At 36.7% G+C, this 21,260-nt stretch overlaps 1 protein-coding gene across 3 annotated transcripts in view; it reads left to right on the top strand.

Annotated features, from left to right (window-relative positions):
* SP4 (Sp4 transcription factor) overlaps nt 1-10,726 on the top strand; it is an 86,880-nt gene extending 76,154 nt beyond the window's left edge. For all 3 annotated transcript variants that reach the window (XM_021670165.2, XM_012447823.2, XM_012447822.3), the window contains one exon: nt 6,974-10,726. In XM_021670165.2, the coding sequence (XP_021525840.1) occupies nt 6,974-7,221 (248 nt within the window). In that variant the 3' untranslated portion in view covers nt 7,222-10,726. The remainder of the gene's footprint in view (nt 1-6,973) is intronic.
* Nucleotides 10,727-21,260: the final 10,534 nt, after the last annotated feature.

The raw sequence follows: 21,260 nt of genomic DNA, 5'->3' as shown, positions 1-21,260 counted from the left end.
TTAAATATCGGAACCTGAGATCCCCTCCCCTTTTACCCAATACTGTCAATTTTTCCTCAGAGAGTTCTGTACTCCTTGGTTGGTGAATTAGGGAAGAGCGAGCTTCCCCAGTATCAACCAAAAATGTCACTTCTCTCTCAGGTTCTAACTTCAAATTTATTAAGGGTTCCTGGTGGGACCTACTCACAAGGAACTCCTGACACTCCTAGACTTCATCAGTGGTCATGAGGTGGATCACCATTTCTTTTTTCCATTTAGGACATTCTGTCTTAAAATGTCCTGTCTTTCCACAATTCTAACATCCACTCATAGTCTTAGGAGCTTTTCTATGCATTTCTCTGATTTTTTTGTGTGTTGTTGAAATCTGTTACTCCCTTGTCTCCTTAGAGGGGGATCTTGGTGCAACCGTTTTCTGACTACCACTTCCAAAGTGGAAACCATGAATTTTGCTTTCTGTTTCTGCTTTTCTTCCTTTCTAACTTATAAAGACCTTCTAAGTTTCCCTCAGTAATTCCTCAGTTGGTTTCTCATTCCATACATCAATATTTTGAAATTTTTTTGTAATGTCAGGCCAGCTCTTAGTTACAAAGTTAACCTTCAAAAGGCCTTGCCCTACTGGATCCTTTAGATGTAATCCAGAGTATTTTCTCATCTGATCTCTTAGCCTATGTAGGCATATGGAGGGAGTTTCTTCTTTTTCTTGTTGAATCTCGAATGTGTCCTGTGTCCTAGGAGTAGACTCCTTAATATATTAATTCCCTGAGGTCCTACATTTGGGCCTAGTCCCTGGGATCATTATTATCCCATTTAGGATTGGCATTTGGAAATTGTTGTTTAGCTGGCAAGATTTCTTACCCAGGAGGGTGTTGCCTCTCCCACATGGTCATGTCCACTCTCCTAATCATTCCCCTTTCTTTTCCTATGAACAGGATATTCCTGATGGACATCATTTCAGCCCAGGTGTAAAAGCTGGAGCCTAGAAATTGGTCCAGGTGGTCTGCTAAACTGAGATCTCGGAGTGGTTTCATTTTTTTTCTTGAAATTCCTAACTTCAGTACTTGTAAGAGGAGCGTTTACAAAGCCATTCTCTTCCTGTCCCGTGGGAACTTCCCTAAGAGGGAACATGCTAGATGCCTGCTGTGTGGAAGGGATAGGGAAGTTATCAATATCCCTCTTATAGTGTTCTAGTTCTTTCTCTTCCTAAATTTAGGTAAGGATTAGAGGCAGTTGGTTTGGCTCCCCCATGGTCTCCAGGTCTTTCTTCCTCTAACCCTCCTTCTGCCCCTTGTCTTCCTGCCCCCTATTTTGTGAGATACGTGGAGGAGGCATGCAAGATAGGGGGTCTCAGGGCTTTTCACTGGGTGAGGGCTTTTCAGTAGGCTCTTTTTCTTCTTTAAGCCGGAACATGGGGGCTAATTCCTTCATCAGCAGAGCATAACCCATCTCTTCTTGTGAGGTTGGGGTTTTATGGTCAAGTACTGTGAAGTACAATCTTCCAGGACGTCACCTAAGTTTCATTATCCACCCAATAAGGTTATACCCTGGTCTCCTTCCCCACTAAAGTTTCAATTTCCCAGTAACAAAACTTTCTTAGCTTTTATGGGCTGACGCCTCCTCTACATTCCATTTGCTTATTGTGATACTCTAGGTGCATGAGCTGTGAGGTTTGTTACATTTGCAGCCTGGCTGCCAGTACTCAGATTTATCATGCCTTCAACATGGACCATTTAAACTTCATATGTTTGTAAGTTCCAGGGATTTGGGCTTGGAAGCTTTTGTTAAGATCACTCTGCCTACCACAGTAACTGATGTCAATGGTTTTGATAATTAGTCACATTAATTATAAAAATTATTAATATATTGCACATAATTATAAAATGCAAATACAGAAATATTATATGTAGTTAGTGCAAGCACTCTTTACTACCTGTTTGAGATAAAGTATAATGATAATGTTTGCTAAGAGTAGGAAATTTAGAAATTTTATCTGACATAGAAAACACTTGTATATGAAAAAGGATAATAAACTGTGATGAATAATTTACCTAATGAAAGTATAATTGTACAACACAATTTACTTGAGGTTCTAGCCAGCTTCTGTTGCTTGAATTTAATTGTATATCCATACCACTTATGAGTAGACAGACTAGAAAGTCCACACAGAAAACATGTCACCATCTTTCCCCATTAACCACTCAGTTTGCCACTGAGTAGCTAGGGACTTGAATTTCTTTTTTTCTTTTTTTGAGATGGAGTCTCGCACTCTCTCCCAGGCTGGAGTGCAATGGCTTGATCTCACTGCAACCTCCGCCTCCCGGGTTCAAGCAGTTCTCCTGCCTCAGCCTCCCGAGTAGCTGGGACTGCAAGCATGCACAACTAGTGCCCGGCTAGTTTTTTGTATTTTTAGTAGTAGAGTTTCTCCGTATTGGTCAGACTGGTCTCAAACTCCGACCTCAAGTGATCCACCCGCCTTAGCCTCCCAAAGTGCTGGGATTACAGGCATGATCCACTGTGCCCTGCTGACTTTCATTACTTCTTAATTGACACTGATAGCTCTATATGGTTGCAAATAACTCTCTTAAGAGAATGGAAGTTCTTTAAAATAAGAGAGTCTAAACTTACTCATTTTCATATCACTAGTGCCTGAACATTGCAGATGTTTAACAAATGTTTGTTTGAAAAATGAATTCATGCACATCTCAATTAACAAATATTTGTTAAAAGGCCACTATGCACAGGTTGATTGCCAGTTGTGCACTTACTGAGTGATCCTTTGTCTTTAAGTCGTCACCACCTGATTTACTTCTAATTCACAGCTGTTGTTGCTCTAAAATAACAGTAGTCTCTATTAAAGAACCCAAACTAGAAATCAGGTACCTTGAATCCTGCTCTGATACGAATCAATTAGATAAGTATGATTCCTAAGTAAATTAATTTCTGAGTCTCAACTTACTCATCTGTAAATGAAAATAGAAATAAGATCGTAAAGATTTCTTCCAACTTTAAAATTTACTGAGAATCTTTCTTTTGAAATAAAATGGGTAAGTTAAAAGGCTAAAGGAAATCAAGATTTGTCCTCAACTGCATTTAATTTTTTCATCCTTACCTAAGTGTCAGCATTTACAAAATTCAAGTCCCTATATACCTTAAAGCTTAACTGTTTATTTTCAGTGTCTTTGATCATTTTGTTTCAAGTATGTATGCTTTAATTTTTTTTAAGACACGGAAAAATAAAAAAAGCTCTGTAAGAATAGTGCAAATGGAATTTTTTCTTTTCTTTTTTTTTTTTTTTTTGAGACAGAGTTTTGCTCTTGTTACCCAGGCTGGAGTACAGTGATGTGATCTTGGCTCACTGTAACCTCCACCTCCCTGGTTCAAGTGGTTCTGCCTCAGCCTCCCAAGTAGTAGCTGAGATTACAGGCATGCACCACCACACCTGGCTAATTTTTTTTTGGTATTTTTAGTAGAGACACGATTTCATTATGTTGGTCAGGCTGGTCTCGAACTCCTGACCTCAGTGATCCAACTGCCTTGGCCTCCCAAAGCGCTGGGATTACAGGCATGAGTCACCACACCTGGCCCAAATGCAGTTTTTTAAAAAGTCAGCCACTGCCTCCAACTTTGCACAGAGAAATCCCAGGTTCCTCCTTTCAGAACCTAGCTAGACCATGGAATAAGATACCAAGACCAGGCTTGCCATATGTGGCTTGGCATAGAGTTTGTGCCTGACTGAGGGGCAGGTCTTGTCTACACACTTTTTTTTTTTTTTTTTTGGGACAAAGCCTTGCTCTGTCATCCAGGCTAGAGTGCAGTGGCTCACTGTAGCCTTGACCTCCAGGACTCAAGTGATCCTCCCACCTCAGCCTCCCGAGTAGCAGGGACTACAGGTGCACGCCACCACACTCAGCTAATTTTTGGTATTTCTTTTAGAGATGGGATTTTGCCATGTTGCCCAGACTGGCCTTGAACTGCTGGGCTCAAACAGTTGATCCTGCCACCTCAGCCTCACAAAGTAACTGTGATTACAGGCTTGAGCTACTGCACCTAGCCCACACTTGTTTCTTTTTGTCTTTCCCCATAAGGCCTATCCCATGGGCTCAAACAGTTGATCCTGCCACCTCAGCCTCACAAAGTAACTGTGATTACAGGCTTGAGCTACTGCACCTAGCCCACACTTGTTTCTTTTTGTCTTTCCCCATAAGGCCTATCCCATGATTGACTACTTAGAACAAACCTGCCAGTCCATGAAATGTTTGTCCTTTTCATCGTTCACTTTACTTAAAATATGCTTTAAATGGTTGTACTTTGCATTTAGTCATTCCTGGCTGCTTCATAGACTTTTGTGTATATGTGTTTGTGTTACATGTTGATTTATGTAATTAATGGATGGTGTTGCTTATAATGATTGATTGTGAATCTGGCCACTTGACAAATTTATTCGTTCTGATGGTTTATGTTCTCAGATTTTTAATGTAAATAGTAATCACTCTAAGTAATAATCTATCTCAGTTTTTTTCTTCCAATAATTTTACCTCATTTCATTTTACTATCTTATATATAGGCTTGGTCAGAATGTTTCATACTATGTTGAAAATAGTAATGAGGCCAGGCGCAGTGGCTCACTCCTATAATCCCAGCACTTTGGGAGGCCAACGCAGGAGGATCACCTAAGGTCGGGAGTCCTAGATCAGGCTGACCAACATAGAGTAACCCTGTCTTTACTAAAAATACAAAATCACCCAGTCGTGGTGGCACATGCCTGTAGTCCCAGCTACTCAGGAGGCTGGGGCAGGAGAATTGCGTGAACTTGGGAGGTGGACATTGCGATGAGCTGAGATGGTGTCATTGCACTCCAGCCTGGGCAACAAGAGTGAAACTCCATGTCAAAAAATAATAATAATAATGACGTATAATAGCGTTCTTATCTTGTTCCTCATGTTTGAAGTAATAGATCAAAAGTTTCTCCATTAATTATGATACTTGTAGGGGTGTCAAGGACCTTTAGCAGGTAAAAGAAATAAATTTTTATTCCTGGTTTGCCAAGAGGTCTTATCAAATTGTGTTAAATTTTATCACATTGTTTTTATGCTTCATTGATCTTTTTGTTTTCTCCTTTAACTTTATGGAATCTTAAGTGATACAAAATATTTTATTTTTGTGTAGTCAGATTTGTTTGTTTTCTTTTTTATGGTTTCTAAATAACCTGTACGGTTTTTAAAGTATCTCCAAACTCTAGATTATAGAAATACTTGGTTTTAAATCTTTATAGCATGTATTTTGGTGTGTGGTGTGATATGCAGGTGCAACTTCTTTGTGTTACTCCGGATGGAAGGTTAATATAATATTGTATTGATTGCAGTGGTCCTGTAAGTTTTAATGGTTGTTTATAACAATAATAAGGAAGACTAATGGTTTTTTCAAAAAGTTTGTTAAAATGTAAATGTAAAGAAAAAGATTATCTGACATGGACAAACTTGAGCCTGTAGATTTTTTTATTGGTAAGTCAAAAGCAAGGGCAAGAAAGGAAATTATCCAAATTGAATTTTCTTATTATATTCGTCTGTTTTCATGCTGCTGATAAAGACATACCAAGACTGGGCCATTTACAAAAAGGTTTAATTGGGCTTACAGTTCCACATGGCTGGGGAGGACTCACAATCATGGCGGAAGGCAAGGAAGAACAAGTCACATCTTATGTGAATAAGAGAACAAGGAAGACGCAAAAGCGGAAATCCTTGATAAAAGTATCAGATCCTGTGAGACTTATTCACTCTCTCGAGAACAGTATGGGTAAACCACCCCCATGATTCAGTTATCTCCCACCAGGTCCCTCCCACAACGTGGGAATTATGGGAGTACAATTCAAGATGAGATTTGGGTGGGACACAGAGCCAAACCTTATCACTTATTATCCAAGTTCTATCAGACTGGGAAAACAGCATTTCATTCCCTTAAGTAACAATTTTAGAGGGAAGATCTAAAGCTAACAATTATTCATTGTGCACATCAGGATATACCAGTTAAGCAAATTTTCATGTGCCTCATTATACAGACAAACAAAATGGCTTTTTTCTTTTTAGTTAACATGAAACTTCATTCCAAAGCAAATAAGTTGCTCCAATAGAACTATGTTGAAGAAAGCATATTTTGAATTTTGAACTATTTTGAAGAAAGCATATTTAAGAATTGCTTTGGACAACAGAAACTGTTACCTTACGAAACCTAAAAGCTCTATTAAATTTGAAATGTAGCGTGTGCCTGTGTCCCATTTTTGCCTTGTAAAGAACTTAGTACACTATTAAATTATTAACTTAGTTCATTTGAAATAGTTCTAAGCTATTTCATGCCTCCAAGGATTAAAACTAAAACCCAGGTTAGCAGTTCTAAAGAAGAGTGGACATGGGCCTTGACCATTATATATATTTGTTACATCTGATAGAGAGTTTTTAAATTGTCTGCTAGAAACCCTCTTGCTTTGTAGATGGGGAAACTGAGAGTCCCAGTGGCTATTTACTTGCTCCAGCTTCTATTTCCAGTTCATGGCAGAACCAGGACTTAAATTTCACATCTTTTTGTCTCAATCACATGGTCTTTCTCTGGTGTTGCACTGCTTGTTTGATAATGTTTTTTTTGTTTTGTTTTTTTTAAAATTTTTTGTTTGTTTGTTTTTTAATTTTTTTTTTTCTTTTTTAAGACAGGGTTTCACCATATTGGTCAGGCTGGTCTCAAACTCCTAACCTCAGGTGATTCACCTGCCTCAGCCTCCCAAAGTGCTGGGATTACAGGCGTGAGCCACCACGCCTGACTGATAATGTTTTTAAATAAAACAAAATATTTTGCAACTAGTGAAACTATACAAAAAAAAAAAGTCATGCCATATAAAAAGTATAATATGACCAGAAGGGAGATTATTAAAAATTAAAATTTCACTTAAGTAAAATGTGTATAACTTCATTTACTGTTTTCTGTGTAGGTGAAAAGAGATTTGAATGTCCAGAATGTTCTAAAAGGTTTATGCGGAGTGATCATCTCTCCAAACATGTTAAAACGCACCAGAATAAAAAAGGTGGTGGGACAGCTCTTGCCATTGTTACCTCGGGAGAACTGGACTCATCTGTTACAGAGGTGCTTGGCTCCCCAAGAATTGTCACAGTTGCAGCCATTTCTCAAGATTCGAATCCAGCAACTCCCAATGTTTCAACCAACATGGAAGAATTCTGAAAAGTTATTTATAACAGAGACCTCTAGTGCTGCACTTGTTTACACACCTTTGAAAATCTGGAAATGGGCTGGTCAAGTGGATTACAGAGTAGGAAATTATGTTTTCGTTCTTTCAGTATTTCTTTAAGTATTCCAGGGTTTGGGGTCAACACATGAAGTGTTGAATTTTTAAAAATACGAAAAGCAAACTGATATACTGGAAACAGATAGAAAAGTATTTCCTCCATACTATAAGTTGTAGTTGTTTGGAAATATATCACATAACCTTTAAACAGAATCTTCCCATCTCTTAATATCATGTGTTAACATGTTTAAAAAGACTTTAGTAGTTTACAGGCTAGACCTTAATTGGACTTATTTTCTTTGAAAGTACTTTGTTATAAATTCAGTCAGTAGTAATTTACATGTATTCTTTTTCTCTGTAGCACAGAAAACAGATAGTTAACTGATGATAGGGATAATACCGTATTTCCTTAGCTTGATTTTTGGAAAATAAACCGAAAATAGTTTTGGCCGTCTTTTCTAAATGTTAGAAATTCTTCAACAGTTGAATTAGGTAAGTTCCAAAACAATAATCTGAGATGCAGCTCAGATCTTTATTACCACTACATTATAGTAGTGTGTATGCAGACAATCAGTGAAGTCCAATTACTTTCTCCATTTGGAGACAAAAGAGGAACTACTTAGAGTTAAATCTTAGGTTAAATTTTAGGTTGACACCTTAGGAAATGCTGGGAAAAAAAATGGTTAAAACTCATCATAGCTTAAGAAAAATAAAACGAGGCAACTTAACATGCAATGTTTTAAAGTTAGGATTAATTATATTCCTAACCTTAAGTTGAACCACAAAATTTCATTTAAAATTTTATATTGGAAATATTTGCATAGAGTGTAAATTGTTCTGTAGTTCCATATTCTGTAAATATGAGTTATGTTGACAATGTGCAGAATTCTTTATGCTTTGACTTGGTAGCCAAAGAAAGAATTATATACTTTTTTCCAAGGCCAGCAGAACATTCTCTTTTAACTACCTTATAATTCTTGTTTTCCTCTACTAAAAATTGGCCAATCCATTTTATTTCTAGTGCTGTGTTAGAAGGTAATTAGGAATTAAAACACAGTAAAGTTTTTATGTTACATTAATAACTGAATTTTCCCTAAAAATTAGCCTAACAGATATATAATAGATATATTATGAAGCAAAATTTTTATTTTTGAAAAGTCAGAATAATTTTCAGTCAAGAAAATGACGAAAGAAAAAAATATATTTCATTGTTTATGCAAGGGTCTTACAGGAAAAGGTTTTTTTTTTTTGAGATGGAGTCTCGCTCTGTTGCCCAGGCTGTAGTGCAATGGCGTGATCTCGGCTTGCTGCAATCTCCACCTCCCGGGTTCAAGTGAATCTCCTGTCTCAACCTCCTGAGTAGCTGGGATCACAGGCGCTTGCCACCATGCCTGGCTAATTTTTGTATTTTCATTAGAGATGGGATTTCTCCATGTTGGCCAGGCTAGTTTCAGACTCCTGACCTCAGGTAATCCGCTCACCTCGGCCTCCCAAAGTGCTGGGATTACAGACGTCAGCCACTGCTCCTGGCTAGGAAAGGGTCTTATTAGGAAAGATGGCCAAAAGTTTCATATGAAAAAAATTTGGATTATACCAGTAACTTAAACATTAGTAAGGATATTTTATGTTTTAAAAAAGTATTTACACAGAATCATAATCAGTGAAATTTAGCATTTGAAAACTGAAGTTTTTACCTGCTCAGTTTATTAACATCATTGCTTTGGGGATTGTTTGAATATAGGTACATGTTTTCTTGTGCATTCTCTATAATTTCAGGAAAGTACTACTCATGCAAATTCTCTTCCAAAATTGTGATGTGTCTTGTATTTTTGATGAAGGAGAAATACTGTAATGATCACTGTTTACACTATGTACACTTTAGGCCAGCCCTTTGTAGCGTTATATAAAACTGAAGGTCTTTTGTGCTTTCAGTTTGTATAAAAAAGCTTTGAGATTAAAGGAAAAAAAAATTTTTACACTGTGGTAATTTCAAGTTTCTTAAAGCTTTTGTAGACTTGTAACAGAGTCTTTAAATTTTAGTTGGATTTTGTAAATTGTTTTGTATATTTTATTTAATGTACTCTTAACAACTGATGTATCTGGCTTTAAAACATCAGAATTGGTTTGTTGTTTTGTTTGGTACAGAGGAGCATTTGGTAGTGTTAATTTTAATTTTATTATATAGGAGCTGAAACATCAGATATATATTTTATCTATCATTATGCTACACAATCAGTGCTATAAATTTTTTTATGCAAAGAAACTTTCTTAATGTTTTAATCATGTTTCCTCACAGTGACACTTTTTGTTGTTGTTGTTAATAACCAAGTATGAACACTCTGCATCATTATTCCATGAACCAGTTTTAATGCAAACCTATGTATGTCCATTAGGAATGGAAGTTATTTTTTAATCAACAATGAGGCCTATTATAAATTTATCAAATGAATCTGGATAGTTTTATAGCATATAAAATATGTTAATTTGTGTTAGCAGGTGCACATTTCATCACCGAAATTAGAAATATTTTGACAGTCTCTTCTGCATACCATTCTGAGTTGGCTTTTCCGTCTTATAAGAATCGTAAATTTCAATGTCCTTTATTTGACTCAGTGGGATATAGCTGTTATAAGTAATAGGGCACAGATGTGCAGTAGAGTCTTGTTTAATGGCATTTCACTGTTCATTCCCTTTGCCACCATTATAAAACTTTTCTTTATTGTAATTATCAGTGCAAAGCTATGTATTTATCATGGTAAAACTCCAGTGTTAGAATAGTTTTTTCTTACCGTATACTTTCTTTGGTTAGGTTCGTGTATGTGTTGCTGATTACATTAGAACTTGATGTTAAGTCATTATTTATCACACTCTCATGAGAGCAGTAATAAAAGTGTGTAATCTAGGAGAAAAAGTTAATTTGTCAAACTTAGATAAGCATGATGTTTAGGTCCTATTTTTCAATTTTATAACTGTTTTATTGCAACAATATTTGTATTTAAGTCTCCATTTTAATGCCTTGTGGTGTTTTTTTATGCATGTCACTAAGTTGTCATCCCACATAAATTGATGTGCAGCATAGGGTATTAAATCTACATAATGATTTTAAAACAGAAATAGTTGATGGTAAAATGTAAATGTTTTGCAAAAATTCCTTATAAAAAGTTTTGTAGTAACATTTCACTTGTAAATTTTTTTTGTAAAAAAAAAAAGAAAGAAATTGAAAAAAAAAAAAAAAGATGAATCCAGAAAAAAACCTGTTTCCCATATCCTAGAATTTAGACAATTATTCTGCCAGCAAAGCCTCTGGGGCTGTAATTGACATTTTTACAGTGCTGATTTGTATAAAATTTGTTTTTTGTGGATTTGGAAATAAAATCATGTACAAGTTGTTGCCTGCAATAACAATTGCAAGTAACCTATTAAAAATTCCCTTGAGTTTAACATGTTTCATTTAATTATGTATACTCTAAAGCAGCAATAAATTATTTGAACTATCAACCTTCTTATCATGAACACTGGAGAGTTAAATGCTTCTCACTAGAAAGCACATTGGCAGTCCTTCATAATTCCTCGTATTGAGATCTGGTCACCACTTCTCTGAACATACCGCCAAAGAGCACCAATTCAAATTGCATGTTAATTTGTAGCCATTGCTCTAGACATTTATGGAAATTAAAATTTGATTTAGAGACACTTTTTACTTAAATATTTTAAGGAATCACTGTTAGGAAATTATAGGAAGATCTGAAAATGAAAAACATAATTAAAATATTATTTAAGCTCACAGAATCATTTAAGCAGTATCGGCCACATGGATGCCACAAAGACTGCAAACAGAAATTGTCTTTTCCTCCTGGGAGAGCCCTGCAAATCTCATAAAGACCGTTAGTAACATAATGAATACATTATTGTAACAACTTCAGCTAACACATTTCCAAACTCACACCAGATGTAGACATAGCAAAGCAAGGGTTTGGTGGCCCAGGGTGGCGGGGGTTGGATGTTAGGTAGCAAGAGAAGTATGCTGGCCCACTGACAGAACACTCCAAAGACTCTAGGTTTTAGGTAGTAAGCCAGGGGCTATAGGGTGTTTAGAGAGCCCTGTGCAGCAAGGTCCTAAAGGCATGGTTATGTTCCAACTTTGTAAAATAGTATGTGTTCATAACAGTGACTGAATCAAAGAATTTATGCTACTATGTCAAATCAGACAGTAAGGAATAAGTTTGTCAAAGGATTTTTTTTATCCGAAGTAAAGATATACTTCAATAACTTGAAAAATTCACACTTGAAAGCATCAGGATGATGGAAAATTAGGAATACTTAAATTGTGTTTTTCAATTTTTAATATAGTCTAGTTCTTGTACTTCTAGGAATTTCAGCTACATGAACAAGACAATCGTTAAAAAAAGGGATAAATCACCTTGTAAGTTGTTGACAAAGCTGTTGGTGTAATAAGTTAGGGAAGTTGAAGCAGTGCTAAAAGCAACACTAATAATGGTGTGGTTTACAATGCCATTGGTAAAGATAACTTGAAGATAGAAAAAAATACAGTATCGTTTATTTTTTATTAAAAGTTCAGATGCTTAATTATAGGGGTGCAGAGCTTCAAGTATCTGCAACAAATTTGAAATACTTTATTTCCCTGTGAATCTGAATAATATATTGCTATATCTACTGCCCAAACAGTAATGCCTGCTTAATATACACACAGCCAACTTCTAATTCGGTAGCAGGACTTCTAAAGCATGTATTTTCCATTCTTTTACGTTTGGCTCATTAGCATAAACCTTGGGCTCTGTTCCTCTTAGTAACAGGTGGCAATGAAATAATTTATTTTTGGATACCTGGGAGTAATCTCAAGTGGAAATAGTGGAAGGAAGGAAGGAAGAGAGGGAGGGAAGGAAAAGGAGCATCAAGGCCTACTTATAATACATAGGGTTGATCTCCCTGGTTAATAGCTAAGCACTGTGCCAAGAGACCCATGGAGAGTCTGAGGATTTCAGGCTAGATTTCTGGTTCAGCCACTTAGTAGGCACACAACCGTGGGCAGGTTATTGAACCTTTCTGCACCTCTCTTTTCCTACTTCATAGAAGAGCAATTCTTATTAATAATGTTAAGCATTATTAATAATACATGGATCTGTTAAGATCCAACAAGAAAACTATGAAGTATCTTAACACATAGTTGTGTTTAATACATGAAGTTATTGTTAATTATTAAGTTAACTCAAAAGGGAGAGGGTTGTCTTAGTCCATTCAGGCTGTTATAACAAGATACACTAGACTAAGTAGCTTATAAACAACAAATTTATTTCTCAGTTCTGGAGCCAAGAAGTCCAAGGTCAAGATGCTGGCAGATTCAGTGCTTATTCACTCGTTCATAGATGGTGACTTCTAGCTGTCTCTTCACATGGTGAAAGAAACAAGGCAACTTTTCTGGGGCCTCTCGTGATGACACTAATCCCATTCATGAGAGCTCTACTGTCATGATCTAATCATTTCTCAAATGTTCCACCTTTTAATATCACTAGTAATATTGTTGGTAATTGGATTTCAACATGAATTTTGGGGGGCAGAACTGCTCAGACCATAGCAGGGGGCATGGAATAGTTCCCAGCTGGACCAATGCTGAAATGTCCTGAAAATGGGCAACAATACATCAAAAAGTTAATTCTCAAATCCCATTTAAAAAATGAAATTTCAATGGGAATTTCCAAATTCAAACATATTTTTCTCAAACTGTGAGCTAGTTTGGCATACTACCTCAAAATTTTATGATGACAGTCTTTTTCCAATTCTAAGAAAAAGGCTTAAATCATAGTTCTTTTTTTTTTTCCCTTGAGACAATGTCTCACTTCATCACCCAGGCACACACCACCATGCCCAGCTCATCTGGAACTCCTGGGCTTAAGCGATCCTCCCGCCTCTGCCTCCCAAAGTCCTGAGATTGCAAGCATGAGCCCCTGCACCTGGCCTATTTCCTAATCTTCACAAGTTAATTACAACTACCGCTTGCCTACCTCAAAGTGATAGCAGACAAGCAAACTGGTGAACAAGAAGCAAACCCATTACTGAAAAACAGAAACAGCTGCTCATATGTTGGTCACTAACTTTTGTGGGTATATGTCTGGATGATTTTCTATATTTAAAAGCGTTCCCTATATTTAGAAATATATTTGCCAAATAATCCCAGGCATACAGGGCAAAAGTACCCCTCTTTTCAGCTACCTACCAAATTGCAGCCATAAAAAGAGGATGTGCAATTTGGTGTTCAAAGGTTTCAGACAACTTCCTCTCAGACTTGGTTCAGAAAAGAATAATAGAATTCTCTACTTTGCTTTTTCGATTCTTTGTGAAATAAGATAGGATATAGAATAAATACCTAGACTGGCCTGTAATTCCCTGCAAGGTTGAGGCATCCCTGCTGGCTGTAGCTTCAGTTCTCCATTTACAGCTTCTTGCCCCTTAACTTTGCTTCAGATCCTGTTCTTAACTCTGAGTTGCCTTCCTCATTCCCAAGCTCACCTTTGTTAGAGATGCTTTTTCCAATTAATACGTTTATTGAGCACCTATTGTATGCCAGACTGAGGCTCGAGGGGTGCTGTTTTTCTTTTGTATGCTAACTCTGCCTTCTTGCATCCCAACCTCAGCTAGATTTCTGGAGCACCTTGAGATCCACTTGCCCTATGCCTAGGAATGGGCCGGCCAGCAGTTGCAGAGATACTGGAGTCCATTCAGACCATATCTATGGAGAGGAGCCGAGACTCAGGTAATCTGAAGAAAGTTAAGATGAACAGGTTCTAAGCCAGGGTTAGCAACGTAAATCAGATGTGGGTGTTAAGATCAGACGAAAGCAAATTATAGGGAAGAGGAGGAAATTAAACAAGCAGTTGTCACAAATGCCAGTTTGTCTTTGAATCATGTTTTTCTAGGTGGTTGGCTTGGTTCACATTGTGTTATTTATTATCCTGATATGAAGTATGGTTTAATAAATATTTTATTTATAGTAGTATTTTTTAGATGTGGAACCATAATAAAGTTATATTTTCTGCTGGTAAAATTGTTCCTTGCTTGTATAATGTTATGCTGGAATTAAATATATCAGTAACTCATGGTACTATGTAAAGGGCATTACGGTTTCCAAGTATTTGGTCACCTTAACAAGTGTGAAAATCACTGTTGAGGAAAATAATCTAATGGCAAACAATAAGCTAATTGAAAAATTCTAACCCAATTCAGTAATACTGTAAATGGTTACAACTTTAATGTAACTATTTTATGTTTTTGCAGCTCTTTACGTTAGCTTATTCTTTGTCAGGTTCATATATGTATACATGAAATGTATGTGTATAACATGTTGGTGGAACATCATATATATTTATAGTTTATAAGTCAGAATTAAATTTGTTACTGTGGTTTTGCGTTGTAGTTGCTTATTCTGTCTTTAATTATGTGGACAGACATAAAATTGTTAGAAAATTAAGTCCTATTCTGATTATCATCTATAACCTTATTTAAATTTTCATTTTTATGGAGCAAATTATGACTAGAACAGAGTTTTTGGTTCTATAGAAAGAAACTCATTTCTCCTTGTTTGTTTTGCTCTGTTTTTCACAATATTGTGGATGCCAGTTTGTACTAAGAGTCTATGTAAATATGTCCACCAATTTGATAAGTAGCTAGAAGTACTTTTATTCTTGTGTCCAATTGGACCTAAAAAAAAGGTCAGGGGGCAAAGCTAGAGAACTTTTTAAATTGACCATTTTGCAGTTATATGTAGTAGTCTATATTTTTAGGAAAAGCATCACCTTGTTTTAATATGTTTTTAAATATTAATTCTTATTTAACCATTATGTTTGTTTGAATCTGTGGTTTTGACAATTCTCTAAAGAATTAGTGCTATGTGAAAAGAGGTGATAATCACCAGAGATTCATGAAATAATTTGTCTTCAGATTATATATTTTGTTCTAATAGAAATATTGATCAGAAATATTTATATCTCTTACTAAGAAAAATATAAGATGTCATTTAACTCTGGCATTGTTTAGAATACTTCCAAAATAGTTTTTTTTTTTAATCCAATAACTCTTCTGCTTGAAAGTTTTTGTGCATGAACTATAACTAGGTTTAAAATACATCCAGTGTGTGAATCCAGAGGGCGTTGCTTTGTTCTTAAGAATATATAACAACCAGTCAAAATTTAGACATATTTAGATACCAAACTAAGAGTTATAAATTCAGTTCGAATTCCATTCATTCCCCAGAAACAGTAGAATATAAAAGCAATGATAGGTTCTCAATATTATGAATACAAGGGTGCTATGGTCTGAATGTTTGCATCCCTCCAGAATTTGTATATTGAAACCTAATCCCCAGTATCATAGTATTAAGAGGTTGGGTCTTTGGTAGCTGATTAGGTCCTGAGAGCAGAGCCCTCATAAATGAGATTAGTGCACTTGCAAAAGAGACCCAAAGGCTGAGTGTGGTGACTCATGCCTGTAATCCCAGCGTTTTGGGAGGCCAAAGCAGTTAGATCACCTGAGGTCAGGAGTTTGAGACCAGCCTGGCCAATATGGCGAAACCCTCATCTCTACTAAAAGTACAAAAATTAGCTGGACATGATGGTGGGCACCTGTAGTCCCAGCTACTCAGGAGGCTAAGGCAGGAGAATTGCTTGAATCCAGGAGGTGGAGGTTGCAGTGAGCCGAGATCCTGCCACTGCACTCCAGCCTGGGTGACAGAGAGCAACTCAGTCTGGAAAAAAAAAAAAAAGAGGTCCAAAGAGCCAGCTAGCTCTTTCCACCATGTGAGGAAGCAAAGAGAAGGTGCCATCTATAAATGAGAAAATGAGCCTTCAGGAAACACCAAGTCTATGGGCACTTGATCTTGATCTTGGACTTCCCGGCCTCCAGAACTGTGACAAATAAATTTGTGGCTTAGTTAATTGTATTTTGTTATACTTTGTTGTATATTTTGTATTTAGCTGCCTGCCCAAATGTACTAAAACAAGGAGTAACAGTCAAAATATTTAATAAGGGACACAACACAGCATTCGTCAGTCAGAAGGGATGCTGGACATATTAATGGAGGAAGGTCCTAGAGCAAATTCCCTCCCCTCCCCTTAGTTCCTGGGTTCTGGGAAGGTTAAGGGGTGGTAGTAGGGGAATCAGGAACTACAATTCCTTGAATGGAATGACCTCCTTGTATGGAATTATCTCAATATTTAAATAATCAACCAGTGTGGTTATACTGGTGTCCCAGATGAATGTGCACCCTCAGTAGGTGGGTTTATTCTCTGCCCATGTTTCAGACTTCCAATATGTTGGATGGAAAAACCCAATCCCAAAACCATTCTTTTAATTAATTGTTATGATAATAAAAAGACCTAAGCAGTTGCATAAAGATTTTGATGAGACACATGAAAATCAAGGGAAAATGCAAGTGGAAAAGTCATTTCACTTCAGGATACTTAGGACTGACTCAAAAATTTCTGTGAAATGTATGTGAGATGCAGCTTCAGTGGATTATGATGCCTCAAACCATCTTAAAAGGCAAACCAGAGAAAGGGAAACTGTAACAGCTGGTTTGTTACGTCAACAAATGTGATTACTTCCCAAACTGTCTTTTCAGTGATTTTTTTAAAAACCTGTTAACTGTATTTATTGAATCTAAGACCAGTTATTTCATATGCGACTAAAAACCCTGCCAATTACACTACAGTCCACTACTTTAGTATCATTTGAAAGCTTTTTTAAGTTTATGAAAGAGCTATTAGACGTATTTGTATATTTTATCATGTATCATTCTTCTTCCTATATTAGAAATACAAATGAAATATATTACCCAAAGCAATCTATGGATTCAATGTAACCCCTATCAAAATACGAATGACACTCTTCACAGAAATAGAAAAAAACAGTGCTAAGATTTGTATGGAACCTCAAAAGACCCTGAATAGCCAAAGCAATTTGAGCAAAAAGAACAAAGCTGGGGAGGCATCACACGATTAGACTTTGAAATATATTGCAAAGCTATAGTACCCAAAACAGAATGATACTAGCCTAAAAATAGTCTATGTAAACCAATGGAACAGAATAGAGAACCCAGAAATAAATCCACATATTCACAGCCAACTGATTTTCAACAAAGGCTCCAAGAACATATAATTGGAGGCAGGGTGTGGTGGCTCACACCTGTAATCCCAGCACTTTAGGAGACTGTGGTGGGAGGATCACTTGAGGCCAGAAGTTCAACAACATACAATGGGGCAAGGACAGTCTCTTCAACAAATGGTACTGGGAAAACTATCCATTTGAAGAAGAATAAAACTAGACCCCTATCTCTTACGATATACAAAAATCAACTCAAAATGGATTAAAGAATTAAAGATAAGAACCAAAACTATGAAATTACTAGAAGAAAACATGGGAGAAACACATTAAGACACTGGTCTAGGCAAAGATTTTTTGGATAAGACCTCAAAAACACAGTTAACAGAAGCAAAAGTGACAAATGGGATTATATTAAACCAAAATGCTTCTTCACAGCAAACAAAAACAATTAACAAAGTGAAGAGACAAATTGAAAAATGGGAGAAAATATTTGCAAGCTATCCAGCTGGAAAGAGATTCCTGTCCAAAATGCATAAGGAACTCAACCAACAGCAAAAAACCAAATAATTTGATTTAAAAATGGGCAAAATAATCTGAATTGACATTTCTCAAGAGAAGACATACAAATGGCCAACAAGTATATGAGAAAAAATACCTAACATCACTAATCATCAGGGAAATGCAAGTCAAAATGACAATGATCTCATCCCAGTTAAAATGGCTATTATCAAGAAGACCAAGAGTAACAAATGCTGACAAGGATGCAGAAAAAGTGGGCCTCTTCTATATTGTTGGTAGGAATGTAAATTAGAACAGCCATTATAAAAAACAGTATGGAAGTTCCTCAAAAAAACAAAAATAGAAATAGCATTTAATTCCACAATTCTACTACTGAGTATATATTCAAAGGAAAGAAAATAAGAATGTTGAAGAGGTATTTGTACTCCCACATTTACTGCAGCACTGTTTACAATGGCCAAGATATGGAGTCAACCAAAGTGCCCATTGGTGGACAAATGGTTAAGGAAAATGTGGTGTGTATACACAATGGAATATTATTTAGCTGTGATCAAATGATTTGTAATTTTTGGCAACGTAATATCCTGGAGGATGTTATGATAAGTGAAATAAGCACAGAAAGACACTGCATGTTCTCACTCATGTGGGAGCTAAAAAAGTTCATCTCGTAGAAGTAGAGAGTAGAAATAGAGGTTACCAGAGGCTAGGAGGGGTAGGGATTTAGGGAAGAATAGAAAGATTGGTTAATTGATGCAAAATTAAAGTTAGATAAGAGTAATAAATTCTATAGCACAACAGCGTGGCTATAATTAACAATAAATTATGGCATATTTCAAAATAGCTAAAAGACAGGATTTTGAGTGTTCTTTACACAAATAAATGGTAAATGTCTGAGGTTATGGATGTTCAGTTACTGTAATTTGATCATTATACAATATATACAATTATGTCTTAATTTAAAATATATGCATATATAAATGAAATCGTTTTTTCACATCACTGACACTTTTTTTTTTTTTTTTTTTTATGAGACAGAGTTTCACTCTGTTGCCCAGGGTGGAATGCAGTCGCACGGTCTTGGCTCACTGCACCCTTGACCTCCTGGGCTCAAACGATCTTCCCACCCCAGCCTCCTGAGTAGCTGGGACTACAGATGCACACAACCACACCTGGCTAATTTCTAAATTTTTTGTAAAGACAGTGTCTCACCATATTTTCCGGGCTGGTCTCAAATTCCCAGCTTCAACTGATCCTCCTGCCTCAGCCTCCCAAAGTGTTGGGGTTACAAGTGTGAGCCACAATGCCCAGCCAGTGATTAACTTACTATGTTTTTGCCCAAGAGTAGCAGTTTTAAAACTATGTTCACAAATTTTTTGATACTCCTCTCTTCAATAGATGGAACCTAATTCCCCTCCCCTTGGGTGTGGGCCGGACTTAATGACTTGCTTCTAATGAATAGCATAAAGTTGATGTGACAGCTGTGATTTTTGGCACTAGGTCATAAAAAGTCACTGTGGCTTCCCTCTTAGTTGTTCTCTTGGATTGTTTGCTTCAGACAGGCCAGACACGTAATCCTATCAAGAGGCCGAATATGGAGAGGAATTCAGATCTCTGGGTAATAGCCACCTAAGTGAGCTTGGAAGTGGTCCTCCAGCTTAGTCAAGTATTCAGAGGACTGCAGCCCCAGCCAACATTTTGACTACATCTCATGAGAGACCCTGAACTGGCACAGCCAACTAAGCTGATTCTTGACCAACAGAAACAAATAAATATTTGTTGTTTCAAACTGCTACATTTTGGGGCTATTTGTTATGCAGTAATAGATAACTAATATACCATGAGTCAACAATTTTCAGTCCATACGTTCTGTACCCTTAAAAGCATAAATGATGCAGCATTTCTTAAAAGGAGGCTCCATTATTATCTTTGGGAATTTTCTGTACACTAATGATATACATTCTGCAAATTTTGCTGGAGATGTATGGGCAGTAATAACTACAACAGACTTACCTGCCTGTTGGCATACCACACATGAGAGGCACATCCCACTTTCAAAGATGTTGAAATATGGGGGGGAAAGTGTGCATCATAGAATTGGTGAAAGACATTTTAGGTCGTGTTTATTATTTCCCTTCTGCCTCCATCAACCCCTTTCCTTCTCTAAGAACTTGACCTTGACCATTTCAGGACAAACCAAAGGTTTGTAGGGGGTTACTGTATTCACATCCTCTGCTTTACATGCACAGCACAGGGCACGTATGGTTATGGGGAAGAAACAATTGGTGTGAACTGAAAGAATGCTTTGTTAACTGTAACATTTCCCAGCCCAAACAACCTTTGCTATGAGTGTCACAAAGGGGAGTAACTTCTTTGTGGAATCTTGAAATTGCTGGGTAAGTGGTGATGCTGGGGAAGGAGCTTATGATGCTGGTGGAATTTGGGGCCTTAAAGAGGGCAAATTAATCTTTAAAGAGTTGGGAATATTTCAGTTAACATGTAATAGTCTATATCCTGCAACAATTCATTACCAGCATATTAGGTAATGCATACACACACACACACACACACACACACACACACACACACACACACAGAGAGAGAAGCAAGAACACAAACAATTAGCAGTGTCACACACAACGTGTGCATAGTCAAAGTAAATATAAAATAAAGACAGATGTACCTGACCTAACCACACTGATATCCTCCTTTAATCCTTCACCACAAAGATATCACATATGGAAAGGCTTTTAAACTAACAAGCACTAGACAAATGTATGCTTTAATTACATACATGTGCTGCCTCCGTGCTGAGAGGAGTTGCAAATCCTCATTTAATTCCCACCTGTGCCTGACTTTGAGTACTTTCTCTGAGCTTTCTCTTCATTTCTGATTTCAAGGAAAGGTATAAGGAACAGAAATAGAAATAATGATGTTTAATATGATTTAGAAGAATTTCAGAAATAATTGTGCTTATACCCTCTAGAACTTAACTCCCTTTCATGTCTTTGGATGAATTTATTTAATCCCTAAATCTTCTTCTTTCTCTGGAGTGAAAGCTCCTAAAATAGAACTTCTTTCCTGTTCTGATCACCTGTAATTTAAATCTCTTTTTACAGATTTATCCTTCCCCTTTTTTCCTTCAGAGGCTCTAACTCTTTCCCTGACTGGAATTTCTTGGGTCACAGAAGTCCCTCCCTCCTTAACATTTATAGTGCTTCTTTCAATTCAACAAATATATGAACAAGTATTGCTAGAGGGTCTACCTTAGATGCTGCAGGGGATTAAACAAAAACGACCCGAGTCTCATAGTGCCTGCCTTCAAAGGGCTTAGATACTTACAAGG

This window comes from Aotus nancymaae, unplaced genomic scaffold (assembly GCF_030222135.1).
Source record: "Aotus nancymaae isolate 86718 unplaced genomic scaffold, 86718_ANA_hifiasm-v0.15.2.pri h1tg000025l, whole genome shotgun sequence".
Taxonomy (NCBI): domain Eukaryota; kingdom Metazoa; phylum Chordata; class Mammalia; order Primates; family Aotidae; genus Aotus; species Aotus nancymaae.
The sequence above is the reverse complement of the archived record's forward strand: the minus strand, read 5'-3'. Positions and strand labels throughout refer to the sequence as shown.